The sequence below is a fragment of the Chaetura pelagica genome, unplaced genomic scaffold, assembly GCF_000747805.2.
Source record: "Chaetura pelagica isolate M959 unplaced genomic scaffold, ChaPel_1.0 scaffold170, whole genome shotgun sequence".
NCBI classification, from domain to species: Eukaryota; Metazoa; Chordata; class Aves; order Apodiformes; family Apodidae; genus Chaetura; species Chaetura pelagica.
Window position 1 is genome coordinate 607691 of NW_009952048.1, and position 17449 is coordinate 625139.

Consider the following 17449-nt stretch of genomic DNA (forward strand, 5'->3'; position numbering starts at 1 on the left):
GAAAGAGCAAAAGCAGTGCTGGGTTTCGTATCAGAAATAACACACATGGAGGCTCTGAGCAAACACTTGAAGTTGTCCTCAAAGGCAAACAGTTCAGTTTCTCATTGCATGTTCCCAGAAGAACTTGGTTAAGCATCTTCCCTTTCACAGGGGGGAGCTTTCAAAGGAGAGAATTTCAGGAACCCCACCAGCTAAGGCAGCAGCCACAGATGCTCAGAGGCAGTACCAGTACACTGCTGTAACCTTGTTTAGGGTTGCCTTAACTACCTGCAGACTAAAATACCTGAGCACCAGCATCCAGCTGCTTTTAACGTACTTGTCACTTCCTTTTTGTCAAAGAAGGATACTCAAATGCAGACAAGCAAGGTACTATAATAACTACTAGAAACACCTTTTTTGGACCGTTACTGGCAAACCACTCTGGGCAGAGTATGAGCAACACGGTTTTTTACTCTGTGAGGAAAAAGAAAAGAAGCGCAACGGCCACACATCAAGAAGAGCGACCTTCTAACCAGCCTCTGGCCAGCATCTCCCTCTCTCCCGCTGCGCTGGCACTGCCTCCACCCAGGTGGGAGTTCGAGACCTCTGCAGGCTGCACAACTCTCAAGGAGCAGGTTTTGTAACGAAACGATAGTAAGGGGGAAAGAACAGCAGGGGGAGCAGAGCGCAAGGTAAGACTGACTGCACAGTCCATAAGCAAACAGATTTTCTTCAAGGGTTGATACTTCAGGCAAATACAGTTTTTGTCTCTTAAATGAAGCAACTGTCTTGCAATTCAGGACCCTATGTGACATTTGCTTCACAAAAAACATTAGGTTAAAGTCAAAAGAACACATTAAGAATTTTAATCTGGTGTTTGGCTCACATGTCATAGGAGTTTACTATCCTAGCTCTAAAGTCCTAAGAAAAGAAAGGTTCATGAAGGACAATGAAGGTAAGACTCCATTTCAACACTGAGTGTGTTACTGATTTCTCCTACTTGTAATTAAACTACTAGTTTTTAAAGTTTCTCCTTTAAAAACTTCACATTAGATTCACAGAAGAGAAGCTTTTCAGTCCTGGTTCTCTACCATGCTTAGCATGACCCAGGGGTGAGCACAGACTACCTCCAGCACGCAGCAAGTGTCAGTGTTACACAGCAGCCAACCAAACAGGGTGCACATGAAAATGCTAATTCTCTCTGAGCAATGGAACACAATCCATCCAAGCCACTTCCTCATGGCAGTATCTGCTAAGCAAACACTAATTCCTCAGATACTTAACAGTTACTTTGACAGAGGCTGATTAGGGATTGTGTGTTTCACACCTGTCAATTGGCAAAAGTTATTATTTAATTTTATAATTATTTGTGATGATAATTCTTTTTAGAACTATCATTAACTTTTAATACTCTATTTCATATAGGAAAGCAGCCTAAAAACAATTTTTTAAGTTATCTATAAAAACAAGGGCCCTTCTTTCATGTAAAAAAATCTCTCAACTTTGTCCTCTAACAAGACTGATCTCTCTCAGTTGTTAGTGAAAGTTAAATATGCCCAGGGCCTTGAGGTGATAGTATTATTATGGCGAGCTTGTTTCACAAGTCAAGCATCAAAGGCCACCCTCACCTGATGCTTGGCCATCTCCATTCCCTCCAAAACCACCGTCTTAAAGTCCTCCTGTTTGTCCTGTGGAAGGAAAGAGGAGAACTTTCAGACTGCATTTCATATATCAAAATAACACTTTGCCATGAAGGCCGTGCAGTTGCTTGGTTGGGTGCTGTGCTTCACCTGGAAAAATCACCCACCCCAATGAGTCCATGGGTCCAGAAATGGCAGACTCGAGCTAGTGAGGCCAAGGCCCTCTTAGACAATAACAGCACTGCCAGTTTGTTCTTCTGTTTATTGCCGGTAGTGCCGAATGAGGTTTTAAAGCACATTTCCTTCAGACAACAGACCTTGAGCAACACCATACTACAGGAATCTGCACGTTAGTTATAGACTGCACTGATGGAAAATTAAGATCCACTGGTACATTCTGCTCAGAAACAGTCATTTTCTAAGAAAAACTTGCAGCTATATGCAACAGTATTCTCTGCACAAAGAAGAAATGGCCTGGAAGGTAGTATTCATTATTAACCTTTCTCTCATCATCATACCCCAGCTATGGTTCACAGTGTGCAACTGCTGCAATGACTAGGGGGTTCCAGAAATTCCAGGAAGACTTCCAGACTCTTGAAGCATGCTGTGGAAGTCCTGACTTCAGGCATCTATCTCAACATACACTACTTACCAGCATGTGTATTTTATACATTGTCTGTAATTTATAATTTATGCAGCGAGATTATTTGGAGTGTGACAACTTTGTAACAGGTCTAGCACACCACACCGGGTGAGAGACTATGCCTGATTAGTGGTCAGCTAGAACTGATTATTCCTTTATATATGTGAGAAGAGAAATTTAAGTCTCATCTTCATGGGTCAAAACCAACAAAATTAAGAATGCAGATATGCTTCAGATACTTGTTTTAACCTCTATGCTTGAATACTTCAGATCTGCCTGCAACTAAATTATGCCTAAATTTTATGCAACCTCTAGTTTCTTTACTCAGTTGAAAGCATTAATTAGATTGTAAATGCAGCAGCTACAGCAAACTGCCAGTGTTACAGCCCTAACATTTTCATCTATTTGGAGGGAAACTCAAGAATGAAACTTCAAAGCTTTGTTCCATATGGGTCTCAGCTTCCTCTCTGTTTCCATGGCACACTCAGCAACGTTTCCCAACTAAGTGCATGCCCAGGGGGGCTATGTCCTCACAGCAGGAGTAGCAAAGCATCTGACAGCAATTTTATTCCTTGTGGCAGCACAGGGAACCCCTTGCAACAGAGCTTGGCCAGGTTCCATCAGCTTTGTCAGCAGATCAGGCCTCCACCCCAACCAAAGCACTGTTTTAATAAACTTAATGCACCAACATAGTGGCAACCCTAATCCTGCTCCCACTCTACAAACTGTGCAGCCAAGATCTCCCCAGAACTGTTTCTACTGTTCTCTGCTTCAGGAAATGCTTCAGGAAAGAAACCCAGCCCTTCCTGCCTCTGCACACTCTCAGAACTCTTGGTTCTGTCATTTTTAGAAATGTAACAGATTTCTAAATATTTAAATGTGAGAATTATTAACAAAAATGCTTTTCTGCTTCACAAGGTGGTTAGTTATACTAGTATTGACATATATGACTGGCTATCTGCAAGAGATTTTGTGTTAAAGTATAATAGACAGTGAAGCACATTCTACTTTTCACTCAATACAAATAATACTTGTAATTGCAAACTTCAGAATCATTAAACAGTCTTTTTTTTTTTTTACTATAGCAAGCTTAAAAGTGGGCTTTTTTTTGTCTGTTTGGGGATATTTTGTTGTTGTTTTTGGTTGGTGGGCTGTTGTGTTTTTTTTTCATATACCTACGTGTGGATTTTGCCTGACACTGACGTGAGATTCCTCCAGTGGGAATCTCCCACACCAGCTAAACTCCTTTCCATTCTTCATTGCTTACAAAAAAATAATGAAATTATTAAAAATGAAACAGTGCTGTAAGTTACTGTATATGAAAGCTTCCAATGAAAAGCAAAACTGGATGGGCTTTTTTTTGTCTGTTTGGGGATATTTTGTTGTTGTTTTTGTTGGTGGGCTGTTGTTTTTTTTTTCATATACCTACGTGTGGATTTTGCCTGACACTGACGTGAGATTCCTCCAGTGGGAATCTCCCACACCAGCTAAACTCCTTTCCATTCTTCATTGCTTACAAAAAAATAATGAAATTATTAAAAATGAAACAGTGCTGTAAGTTACTGTATATGAAAGCTTCCAATGAAAAGCAAAACTGGAAGCAAGTGACACACCTTTGCTTTTTTCCGCAGCAGTTTTGCCAGACGCACCACATATGGTTTAAATTCCCTCTGATGTGTCCCCTGCCTTCGCACTTCCAAGCCGGAATCATCTGATGCTTCTGGAATAAAAGCCCAGCGATACCTGTCATGAGGTAACACAAGAAGACATTACCATACTGGCCATGCAGGCTTTTCTGCTAGATCTCAAAATATGAGTGGATGATGAGATCAAGTCAAGTATCAAGGAAAGAGGGAAGGAAAAAAAAACCCCTACCCAAAAACCAACCCCCACAAAAAACATCATCTTTGACAGGAAACTATAAGGAAGATAAATTCTGTAAAGCAGGCAGCAACATGGCTGAGAATGCAGCATTGTCTTTTTCCTTTAGAGTTTCTTAAAGGATGCCAAGAGTAAAAACTAGGCAGGGAAGCTAAAAACAGTAGTATTCACATCTTCATTGTGTGCAAGAGAACTGAAAACAATTCTGAATTATTAAACAGCTACTTAAAACATTTTGCTGCACATTTTCAATGCTTACTGTAACACACAAAATGTACTCAATATACCACATAGATAAGAAACTCATTTATTTTACCTATTCACAGGCCAATGAGACCAAGTGGACAATTCACACCCTGCACCCCTTGCTGCACTGCAAGGACTGGCTATTTGTGTTATAAACTATAAAGGAAATAAAAGTTTCTGTCCTTAAAACTTCAATCCAAGCCTTCATGAGACTGTCATAAAAGACAGTGTGATTCAGCATGACTGCTGTATTTCCAGAAATGCACAGTAATCACCTAAATAAAACCCAGGTTGGGTAATAATAGGGAATAGAAAAGCTTGGAGAACTGAGCAAGAATTATGAGCCAAATTCCCAGAAAAGAAATCAAGGAATCTTCAAGATTAGTTTTAGATTTAGGAACACTACAGGGTAGTGTACTACAGTGTGTGCAAATCCTTCCACCTTCTAGTCCATGTGAACATCTTTTTAATACCAGAATTAGAGGTGACTAAATGTCTACAGAGCTGCACCAAGGCAGCAGCTCTCATATGGTCACCACTGTGCAGTGCAAAGGAAGAGCCAAGACACTCTCTTTTGTCCTTTGTGGCCTCTCATTTCTAGGGTCTTTACCAAATGCCAGCTGTTTTGCTTTTTCTTTATTTCCCAAGAGAATAAGATAGTAGAGGCTGTGAGTTTTGCACACATGGACACTGCTGACCACAAAAAAACCTATGGGGTCCCTTTCACTAGCAGGTTTGCTGTGACATCAGACAGATAGATCATGCAGGCATCATTTAAGTGAGTCATGCTGAGACAACATATTATCATCCCATCTTATGCATTAGTCACAGAGATGTGTGGGTGTATTTTGAGTTTTTAGACAATACTGCAAGTAAAAGCTTTAAAAATAAAATACTTGACTACATCAGTATTACTGATTAGCTCACAAGTATGGAGAATCTCTTGCCACAGGCTAAATCAAACCAGCTTGAACTCATTTGGAGTAGATCATCATTTGCTCTGGGGGCCATTCTGACACTGGGAGGGAATGAACTATAAGCCACCCTGGGTGAAGGCCAGAAAAGGAAAGGAAATAGGAAAAGACAGATTTTTATACACCAGAATTTTACCAACAGGCATGGAAAAACATCCAAAAACTTAAATGACCGTGTCTTCTACTCACATCTGAAACTGAGGCAGGTTTTCAGATGGTAAAGCTAGGGCCAAGTCCAGAAATTTGCAAGCAGACAGGTACAGGTTCAACCATCTCTGGCTATTATAGGATGTGGAGAAACCATTGCCACCTGTGTACGTCGTCTCCAGACCAGCAACAGAGGGGCCAGAAGTTCTAAAATAAGTTACAGCAGGCAGGTGAGTCATAACAGCCTTCTGCCACTATGGGAACACCATCTTTCTTACTTGCCTTTACCAACACACAATTCTTTATTTACCAACTTAATCCTGAATCCGTAAGTCAAACAAGAACATTGTAAGTCTGTTCTATGGGTGGAGTTCTGTATATTTTTGAATATTTGTATGTAAGAGATAAAATGTTAATATATAACACATTACATTTTATCTCATTCCCATCCAAATTATGACAAAGTTTAAAATTGCCAGGCATGCCTATATTACTTTATTTTAAAGAAAAATTCTTCAAAAAAACAAAGAGTATCTAGGGAAAAAAAGTTAAGGACAAGACTTGGTCAAATAATTCCTGTTATTGGGAGATTTTTTTTCAATAAGTCTGCCTCTACTGCTAACACTGACTGAAACTGGATCATACTGTGTAGAAGGTAGATGGGATAGAAATAAACAACAAAAGAAAAATTACCCACCTCATCTTTGTCTTTCTAACACTAGAAGAAACTACATTTATATGCAGACAAAAATAAAAGCCCATCATTCTAAGTGTATAATACAGAAAAGCTATAAAGTCATCCATCATTCTAAGTAAGTGTATAATACAGAAAAGCTATAAAGTCATGCTGTATTTTAACCGCAGAAGCAGTGTCATTTTAATCAGGAAGACACTGTAAGAACTAACATACTTCTATTGCTTAATTTACCTTAGTGGTTTATAGACAATCTGACAGTGGAAGAATTTGGTTTTTGTCCTGAACAGTATGTCCCTGCTACTGAAGTCAGACTGTCCCTGCTACCTGTCCTTCCCATGTGAGCTTGACAATTCTTTCTAAGACATATTATTCTAAAGAATGACTCAACTGCCCATCAGCATGCCAGGAGACTGCTTAGTAAGTTAAACCAATGGGAAGTTCGTAAGTTTACCTGGAAATGTCTTCATCAGCAGTGAGTTCCTGTTCCATCAGTAAAAACACTTGTACCTGACGATGAAATACTACATTTTAATACCATTTTTTATGGACTGTGACTCAGAGAAATGCTGTAGAGGGGGCCTGAGTAATAAGCTTTAGAGGAACCATTCAAAGCCTTATTTCCATTCCTGGATGATGAAACAACCCCCTGAACTACGAGTGGACACTGGCACCTTGAAGCTCTTTCATCTGTTTATATGTAGCCTGAGTAGCACAGGGCCATAAAAAACTAGCTCTTTAATCGCCAGGAAAGTTCTCAAGAGGCTAACCTCTCCACTACTTGGAGAGTAAGACCAAAAGGAAATGAGGAAAAAAGTGATGCAACCAAGCAGTCAAGCTCAGGTGTGAATTCTCTGAAGTAACACAGTCCTATTCACTGGAAGAAGTTCTGGGACCGTGGTAACTTGTACAAAGGCCAGAAGAATCAGCCTGGGGAATCAGACAGCCACATTCAGTAGAATGAGTTTCATAATACTGATACTATTGACAGGATCAAATTAAATGTATCGGGACCGTGGTAACTTGTACAAAGGCCAGGAGAATCAGCCTGGGGAATCAAGACAGCCACATTCAGTAGAATGAGTTTCCTAATATTGATACTATTGACAGGATCAAATTAAATGTATCTACTGCTAAAACAATGCTCTTAATCTTTAAAATATTTTATATAGTTTTGCCCTTTCTATTGCTTAGATCTATGGCTAACTAATCACTAAGTTAGGTGCCTACAGATAGAAAAAAAAACATCACAGCAGCAAACTGGATTTGCTATCTGTTAGCCAGTCACTTGGGAACTCCTTGGCTAACAGGCTAAATGGACCACAGGATGCACCAACACTCTCCTCCATTCTCATTACCAAAGCTGAAACCCAAAAGAGTGCATTAAACAGCCAACACTAGAGACTCCATTGGTAGCAGCTCAGAAAACAGATGATATGCAAAGTAAAACAAGAGAAAGAAGAAAGCTGAGTTGAGCCTTATATAAATTTAGTTACAAAATTTCAGCCACAGTGTGATGTGAATGATCATCAGCTGCCAATACAAGATGGATGCTGACTCCTGCCTTATGTAGCTCCTCATCCTCTTTGCTGGAGGGAGAAGGCTGAATAACCAGGAAAAAAGAAACATGGAACACTAAGCAAAACATAAGTGGGAATGGTGGAGAGGGTACACAAACGTAGGCAGAAACTGAAGTAGGAGTTAGTAAGGAACAATAAGGGCAAGTGCTAATTTAATTTAGGAGATATCTGAACAGCTTAAATAGCATAAGCCAACAGATATTCTATTTGGTTGCAAAAAAATAGACAGCACTATGACAATAAGTCAGCTTTCATTTTGTGTCTATTGTACATTTTCATGCACAATACCTAAAAGATTTTCTTAAAATATGTTGAGGGGGAATGAGGTTGTGTCTCAAATTTGCACCAGTTGTCAAAATCATGAATGCTATCTGCAACTCACCAGTTCAGTTATCATGGTTGGCCAAAGTGAGGTAAGGTGCTGCGGAGACATTCTTAAAAGCAATACTCTGAAAAACAGGAACACTTGGGAATGAAGGGTGGGCACCTGTGGCAAACGGAGACTTTCTACCAGCCTTTCTGAAACAAAAAGCCAAGAAAGTTTCCTAAGTTCAGCATAATTCCAACTAGTGTTTTCTCTTTCCCTCATTTACTCTCAATTTTTTACTTTTTTCAAGCATCTGCCATGTTACTGTTTCACTACTTTGCTACAGTTTTATTCTGTTAACATAAAAAACCCAAACACTTTCACCAAGCAGCTAACAAAAGAGAAACCTCTAAACAGTGAAGTTGCATATTTTGCATAAAGTTCTCAACATAAATGCAAGAGTGCATCTGGGATTTTTGCTCATCTTATGAAGTTTCACCCATTACAAAGAGGATTTAACAGATTCCAAACAATACAAAAATGTATCAGCTGGGATATGTTATTATCATTATTATCATATGTTATTATCATTAATAGGCTGCATCATCACAGTACATGGGATGCTACACAGGGACCACATGCTCCAATTTAACAATAATCACCTTTAAGCATTCAGCACACAGAGAAGCACACAAAGAAATTTTTCAGTAAAACCAACACATGCACTTTGCACTTCAGACCAGTAAAACCATCTGATATCTTGAACATAGTAAACCCAGCTACTAATTTGAATTGGAAAAAAAAAATAAACTTCAAAGACTTAATCCTGGAACAAATGAAACAAGAAACCTGATGCAGTTAACTTTCCATGTGAAGGAAGAGACCAAAGTGTCCACCCTGGTAGCACTAAAAGAAAATATATCTAGAAGGTGTTGCTGTAACTATTTTCATCATCTTAGAATAAAACCAAGCAGCTCCCATTCCCAATCATTTAATGTAAAAGGTCACTGGAAGAGATATTCTTTGGAGATAAACAGGACAGATAAACAGAACAGCAGAAATAACAGCCAAAAAATTCAAGAATTTATAAATTTCAGGTCAGGTATTTATTCCTAGTTAATAGGTGTTTCTACCTTGGGTCCTTATGTCAAAATGCACATTGCACTGATCAAAGTATAAAGTGACAGATCAGTGAAATAATCTGGATAAAAGTCAATTGGCAATTGCAAAGTCTGTGTAGTCAGTAATTATTTAAGACTGAAAATGTTCTACCCAAATGTTCTGCCCCATTGAAACACTGCATCCAACAATAGAAATTGTACCACACACTGATACTCCAGAGGACAAATTCAGCTGCTGTTACCCTGTCATACAAATATTCCTGAGTTGACATCAAGAGTCCAGAAGTCCACTTAATGTTACATTTTTACTGACCTTGTATGTCTGGAAGGTATTTCTGGTATTGGTCTACCTCACTACTAAAAATTGCAAAAGCCAGTCTCTTAAGGAGCATCGCACGCTGTTCCAGCTCTGCATCTCGATTAGCAAACAGATTGAGTGAACTGCTCTGGGCCACAGCCACTCGTGCTGAAAGGGAAAATGCACAGTGCAGAGACCAACATCAGGATTTCCCTTCTGTTTAAGGCATGAATAACACTTATTTTCATTGCACTAATGCAGTTTGAAAGCAGGTGTCAAATATGCACGTTCTGCAATTTGTATTTTTAAATACATCTTGAATACATTTAAAAATACATCTTGAAAGAAAACTTGTACATATACACAACAGTGCCTGGCTTTGGAGGCTCTGGGGGGTGGGAGTTTAGCCATTATTTTTAAACACAATTTGCAGGTAGAGATGCTCAGCAGTTTGGAATCAATTTTTCTTGAGTTAGTGTCAGATCTTAAAAGAAACCAACCAAACAACACCACAAAAAAAACCCAACCAAACAAAAAAAACAACTAAACCCACCCAAACCTGCCCTGTTTGATCAGCTTTGCCATACAGGCAAAATTCACTGGGTGTGAAGATGGTCCCAAATTCTCTCAATTCAAGTTGTTTATAGATCTTCAGAAACAGGTAATTGAAAAAAATACGACAACCATTGAATAAATTAAGTAGGTTGGAATAGGTATTGAACAACTGTTTTCTTCAAGATATTTGTCTTCTCTTTTTTATGTTTCCCTTGAAGAAAAGTCACTACTACATCCATAAATACTTACTCATCAAATCTCTGAATGTGGTTTTGTCATGTGTCATCAAATTATCCATAATAGCTCTCCAACTAAAATATGAAGATTTTGGACAAATCAGAAAAAAAAAAAAAAAAAAAAAAGAAGGAGGAATTAGCAGGAATAGTTACAATTTTTTTCTGGTCTTTTAATTAAGGCTTCCAATTCAAGCTCTCTAGGTACTTTTTACCTGGTGCAATTTAATCTGAAACTCTAACTATATTTCTCTGTTTTCCTTCTTAAAGAAAATAAGGAATGCCATTCAGAGGGACCTTGACAATTTAGAGAGATGGGACCAGGAGAATATCATGATGTTGAACAGGGCCAAGTGAAAGGTCCTGCACCCGGGTGGAGCAACCCCAAACATGGATACAGGCTGGATGGCGAGTGGATTGACAGAAGCTCCAAAGAGGAGGACTGCAGGGTATTGATGGATTAAAAACTGAATTTGAGCTGACAATGTGTGCTCACATTCAGGCTAGACATTAGGAAGAAAATTCTTCACTACAAGGGTGGTAAGACACTGGAACAGGTTGCCCAGCAAAGCCCCCTCCCTGGAGATGTTCAAGGCCAGGTTAGATGGAACTTTGAGCAACCTGATCTAGTGGGAGGTGTCCCTGCCCGTGCAGGGAGGTTGGAACTAGGTGATCTTTAATGTCCCTTTCCAACCCAAAACATTCTATGATTCTATAAAACATTAACCACTTTTTCCTCATAGAAAAAATAAATTTAAATCTTGAAATTGGAAAAAATGGACTCTTGCATGGAAATATACCTTAAGTGAGCAAGTTTCATGTGGTAATCTGAAACACAGAACATCCCTCTTTATTTGTCTCAACAGAGATCTGCTGGGAAATTTTGGTCTATATTATCCATACTCTTGTGTAACGGTATACATAAGATTTGTAACAACCATTGATATAAGCAGGAAAAAGGAAGTCTTACTGGTTAACACATGAAGCATCCATCTGGAAGAAACTAGAATCCATAAAGAGGTCAAATGCTTCCTTTTTCCATGCTCTCCTTGTATACTGATACCCACTAAGACTGCTTAATAACTGGACACATGCTCTATAGCTGGATGCATTGTGAGCACTAAACAAAAAAAAAGGCAAAGCAACAATTCAAAATTGTTTAATTGTTACAGAAAATTTAATAGACATCTAATCCTTATCATGCCTGTTTCAACTTAAGTGTCATCCATGAAATTTCAACTGGCTGTAGAGATCTGTATCAATTCAATACATTGTAAAGATACCTGTGATTACGGAGGTAGGGAACAACATAGTGCATAATATTTACAAGCAAAGGAATGACTCTCTCTTTTTCATCACTGTAGAAAACCATATCCAGGAGATGAGCCAAAACCTATAAAAGGAGACAAAGATATATTATCATGCACTCTAAAATTGCTTTTATCTACTATTCAGCATTTTTTGTATAATGTCCTTTATTAAACGTTCAAGTTTATGATAGAAGTGATCAAATTTCAAGTACTGTGCAAAATCCCAAGGATAAAGATCCCATAATTTTTAAACAATCTAAGGTAAAAACACAGAAGCATAAGCACCTGGGCAAAGCACTCTACAGAATCAGCTAAAAAAAAAACAACCAAAGACTGACTGTGATTATCAGCAGTAAATAACACCTAGTAATAATAACACATGAAGTGTGCCACCAAAAAAATGTATCCTATTCTACACATCTGAAAGGCCACACTTGACACCTCATACATCTCACTGAATCTTTATAACTGGGTTAGTAACAAAGGGTTAAATATTGTAACATAACAGGACCCCAAATCCCTTCACATCAGTGTTTCCCATCAAATCTCTTTCCCCAAGCTTCTAGTCCAAAGCTTTTCACAAAAAAAATACTGTCTGATGATGAACTTTTATTACATCTGAGGAGACATTTACCTCAGAAAGTAAAGTCAACGCATGGACACTATAAACAGATGGAGTTATGTTTGAAGTTTCCATTGCTGGAGACAACATATCTAAATGAAGATAACAAATGTCCAAAGTTAGTTTACTTCAGTCATTATTTACCTTACAAACATATTTTAAGAGCATGCATTTTTAAGATGTACAGACTTGGCCAAATACACTGGGTAAGATACTAATGTGTGAACAATACGGAAGTATTTTTAATGTATTGAAATACAGTAAAGCTGTCCTCTTTCCTCATTTTGGTCTGTTTTGTTTTGTTTAAAATAAAGATGACAATGAAACTACCTTCAACATCTGATTCTAAGTTGTTTCCATCAACCATAATCTTGGGGGAAGGCTTAACCTCTAAGTTTCGTCTTAGCCAAGTAGTTTGCTCCAAGGAAGAACCAGCAATAGCCCCAATGGCATCCACTATCTTGTGTGTTACATCCTGGAAGAAAAAAAACAAGCATTTGTACAACTTTGTGCAGAAGGGTTGTATTTTCTGTCCTGACATGCTTTTGTAGGAAATCTATGTAACTAAGTACAGAACTGCTTTCAAATCTCTTCTGTTCTATATTATTAGTGAATACTAACTCCATAGAACATTACATTTTTCAGCAGATTATAAAAAATACTAAGAAGAAGACACTTCAGCAACATTTCACACTACAGAATTGATACATCAGGTAATCTTAGAACATTCCAGCATTTATCATTCAATACTTTCAAAAGAGCCATAAATATAACAAATTCCTTACCTGGAGATCTCTTTGATCTTTCTTATTCTCCAGGCTTGGGTTTTTCATAATAAACTCATTAAGAACACTGAAAAAATATATAAGTAAATATGGATTTTCTTCTCACAATACATTATTCAGTAATTTTAAAAGCTAGGATGAGTTGAAGAAATGTACATGCACAATACTTATTTACTAAACCTGCAGCCATTGCTAATTATCAGTATTCCAGCTAATACACTTTCACATTTGTAAGTTAATTTTAATCATACCATAATAGTTTCTCAAGAACATGTGTCACTAAACCACACATAAAAGTATCTTTAGAGACAGTTTACTAGGGAAGATAAATTCCAGAAATTCAATCAAATGGCCCTTGGAGCTTTATAAAGAAAATCATATTAAACATTTTATTTCTAACACTCCACCAAACAGCTTTCATGCTAGGAATGAATCTTTTCTAGTCAACTGCAAATCTGCACATACCTAAGAAATAGTCATTAGTTATTTTCTAAGAAAAATCAGAACCATAAACCTACTGCTCAAAGAGCCTGAATTGCTCAAATAATCAGAAAGGTAAGATTGTGGTTTATATCATATTGTAATATAAAATTTTATATATGTAACCTTTCCTCGGAGAAGAAATTGATAAAACCCACAGAACTCAGGAGATAGTTCTACCACTCAAAAATAACTGATAGAGATGTGAAAACACAAACACATCAGTATGATTTCACACACTTACATTTGAGTTTATTTGGAAATTGCAAATATCAAAAGCACTTACCCAAGAATGAGGAATTGTCCCGGAGCTGGAAGTCCAACTTGGATGGAATCTTTTAACAGAAGCAGCAGTGCTGCCCAGCTATCTACTAAGCTGGTCACTGGAATCCTAAGACAGAGAGCAGCAATGGCAATGAAAATGCCATCTCCCTCAGATCCCTCCCCATTTTTCTTTCTACCTGACAATTCCCCTGACAGATATTGTGAATCAACATTGATACAGATTATTTGTTTTTTTTATTTAATATTAGGTGGCTACATCAAATCATTATGAAAAGACAGAAGGTTGAAAACCAGTGTATTCAAATATATGCTTTCAGTCCAAGGCTGGTGTGGTACCAGCACAATAAAGATCAGCTTTCCTTGGGCAGGGGGATTTCCCAACAGGATTTTCAGGTGGGGGAAGAAAGGTGATGCAGAACTAGGGAACTTGCAAAATATATCCCTTTCTTTTCTGTGACACCTAAAGGTGAAAAACATCCTCTCTTCACAATTTATATTACACAGGCTATTTCTCATCCTAGGGACTATAGACATATGTAAAATATTCAAATTGTCCATCTGCTTCTTGATGACAGAAATAAATTTTAACTTCCTGTCTTACCTTTGAGTATAAGCATAGAAAAACTGCAACATACAGACTTCCAGTGAAAGATGTTTCTAGAAAAAGATACGAAACCTATGTCATCAGGAAGAAGAAAGTGATTTTTTTTTTCCTCATTTGCCAGGGCAAAACTGACAATCCTATCACATTACTGTCTAATAATGTGTTGAAAGATACAACTTTAACAGGATATTACACTGTGCTGCTCAGCTTTGTGAATGAAGTATCCATGCTATCAGTGTTCTAAGCTTCAGTAAGAAAACAAAAGAAATCCATAACATCTCAACAGCTTTCATACCTTGTCCTTTGCTATGGCTGGAGGCTGCTTCAAAACTTCTTTCACTGTCTGTATAACAGTCTCTGTTCTCATAACACTGATAGAGCGAACTAGCTCGACCAGGAGAAGTTGTTCTTCACCTGCTGTAGGAATAACCTAAAAGAATCAAACACACCACATATTATCAACACAAACAATGCCTGTGCCAAAATTAAGGCAGCTGGGCTCATAGGATTGAAAAGTTATTAACTAGACACTTGAAATCACTTATTTCCCTGAAGAATTCAGGAAGATCATCCCATTCTAAAACAAACTGGTAGCTTCCTGACAGTACAGTTGCTAATTAGAAATATAATACAAATATTCTCCATATTTCATACTATGTATTTTATCACCAGAATGTCTGAGTTTTCTCTTTAGGGCTTCTAAATCACTTAAAGCTATTACCACTATTTGAACTGACCGCCGTAGTATAAACATACCTTTGTCCTAGAAGTATTTTTATTTTGCCTCCTTTCATTCCACACAAATGCAATAGCAGCCATGAAATGAACGCCATGATTCATTGAAATGGGACCCAAAAGTTCAAGAATCTGCTGCCTCAAATTCTGAAATGGGGAAGCAGAACAACACAAACACCTTTGGATAAGCACCTCAGCATTATATTCAAAACAGCTAGCTATAAAGCCATACTTGGATGGTAACTACCACTAACATCTATAAAATATGGAAGGATTCAATCAGATCTATTCTACATCTGGTGCTCTTAAATCATTTTATTCTTGACTAAGACAAGGGAAGATAAAATACAGTTGTTAAATTTGCAAATGCTAATGAAGCGGGAAGCAACTGATGGAAAGGCACTGAACTAAAACTTATCTGACAAAATCATAAAGCATCCTGAAAAAAAGATGAATTGCAATAAAGGTTTGATCTTTGCATACAAAGGTAGGGATAAACAACTTCAGTGACTCAGGATGAGAAACTAGACAGCGGTGCAACAGAAAAAAAGTATTTGGATTATGGAGCATGTTTTCCAAAGCAAGCTAGTTGTACTGAAGCTTAAAAAGCTTGTTTATACTTTAGACACATATTTCTGTAGAGTTCCACAGTTTCTTGTGCTTTTAACCACATCCACCAACTCCAAGGCAGCTACAAAAGAATTTCCTGAAAAAGCAAAGTAACCTGATACTACATTGAACAAGTTGAACTGAAACTAGACTTCCACACAGAGGACATGCTGAATGCTCTTTTGCATACTATGCATTTGGGCAGATTAAAAATAAAGCTGGGATATCCAGAAGAATTAATGTTTAACCAGAGTGCATTAATGTTTTTTTCACAGAAGCAACATAATATTATAGGCCACCAAGTACAGTCTCCTTTTCTTTCAGTGAGTAGGAAATCGTATGGGCAGCACAAATATGACCATGGATGCCATCTGTGCAAAGACATGGAGTCTTAGATAGGAATTTTTCAGTCCTTCAATTTGATGTAACACAGCATAATCACAAACAGCATCTGACAGTACTCAAATTATCTGAGGAAATCTTATTTTAAAACATTTAAAATGTAAATTACAATTTCCTATTTAATAATGTAATGTATAAGACATTTGAACTATCTCCAAAAGAGGGTGAGGCAGCATTCTCAATATAGTTGTACTTGACCCCTTCTCAGGTTCTCTTCTTTACTATCACTAGCTCACTATCTGCTGTGAATTTTCCCTCTGCACAATGACATCGCTCTATGGCAACTGAATGAATAAAGGAACTAGTTCATAAGTGCCTGAGTACATGATGTTGTAAGAGGAGGGTTCTCCTTTCTTAAGATTAATATTTTATGTCTTCAGAGGCATAAAAGGCTGGCTTATTTTCTTCAGGATGGACTTAATTTTCTTTGTAGAGAGCAAAGAGGTGAGACACTTATCTTGAACTAATACATTTAAATTTCTAAGCAGATTCAATACCCAATGCTTTATAAAAGCATTGTTTGTGGGGTGGATGAGTAGATAAGGACAAACATTAAAATTCAGTTTACATTCAAGGGAATGGAATTGGAAATAATATGACAAATGTATTCATGGACAACTTAAACAACATTATCCCTAGTATTCTGACCTTTGTTGACCCAAGATTAATAGTGGTAATGGATGCAGCAGCAGCTGCAGTAGTTTTCTCTGAAGAATCTGCGAGGTGAAGGATGCTCCACAGCAAAGTCACAGAAGACATGATCATATGCAAGATAGACAGGATCCCATTGCGTGCTTCAATCAAGTGCTTCTGATCTACATTAACCAAAAGCTAGTGGATTTGAAGTGGAGAGAGGAGGAAGAGCATTAAAAATCTACATAAATAGCATGAGTAAAATAATGTAAACTGAGACTTAATGGACATAGAAGCTTTCAACCTTAACTTTTTTCCAAAATAGTTTTTCAATAATTCTCATATTAACAGGTTTTGAGTCTATTAAATATAACTAAGAATTTTTGAGTCAATTGCACCACAACAAATGTATTCTGAACACATGAGGCCTCACGTCTGCAGCAATTTTGTATTACCTGCCTATAACTTTGCAAAACGATTATTTCAGAATTTTAAGTGTAACTAATACTCTAGGCACAATTACTTGTTTGCATAGACAGTAAATGCTTTTCAGTAACTTTTCAATGAATGGAAGGCAAAGGAGTATAAGCTAAAACAAGCTAAAACAAGATTGCAGAGAAAACAGGAAAAAAAATCTTGCAGAATTTGGGCCAAATTCTTAACAGAGTCTATGCTCAGAGTATCAG

At 37.6% G+C, this 17449-nt stretch overlaps 1 protein-coding gene across 2 annotated transcripts in view; it reads right to left on the bottom strand.

The window, feature by feature from the left end:
* Positions 1-17449, bottom strand: part of DOPEY1 (dopey family member 1) — a 50903-nt gene that overhangs the window by 1535 nt on the left and 31919 nt on the right. Inside the window, exons 21-37 of one of the 2 annotated variants that reach the window (XM_010003036.1) lie at positions 16779-16961; positions 15141-15266; positions 14680-14814; positions 14382-14437; positions 13782-13886; positions 13016-13082; positions 12561-12705; positions 12243-12322; positions 11582-11691; positions 11269-11418; positions 10315-10376; positions 9526-9678; positions 8167-8303; positions 6659-6714; positions 5553-5717; positions 3876-4005; positions 1608-1667 (exon numbers count right to left, since the gene is read on the bottom strand). In XM_010003036.1, the coding sequence (XP_010001338.1) occupies positions 1608-1667; positions 3876-4005; positions 5553-5717; positions 6659-6714; positions 8167-8303; positions 9526-9678; positions 10315-10376; positions 11269-11418; positions 11582-11691; positions 12243-12322; positions 12561-12705; positions 13016-13082; positions 13782-13886; positions 14382-14437; positions 14680-14814; positions 15141-15266; positions 16779-16961 (1920 nt within the window). The remainder of the gene's footprint in view (positions 1-1607; positions 1668-3875; positions 4006-5552; positions 5718-6658; positions 6715-8166; positions 8304-9525; positions 9679-10314; positions 10377-11268; positions 11419-11581; positions 11692-12242; positions 12323-12560; positions 12706-13015; positions 13083-13781; positions 13887-14381; positions 14438-14679; positions 14815-15140; positions 15267-16778; positions 16962-17449) is intronic. The other variant, XM_010003044.1, reaches the window with a different exon arrangement.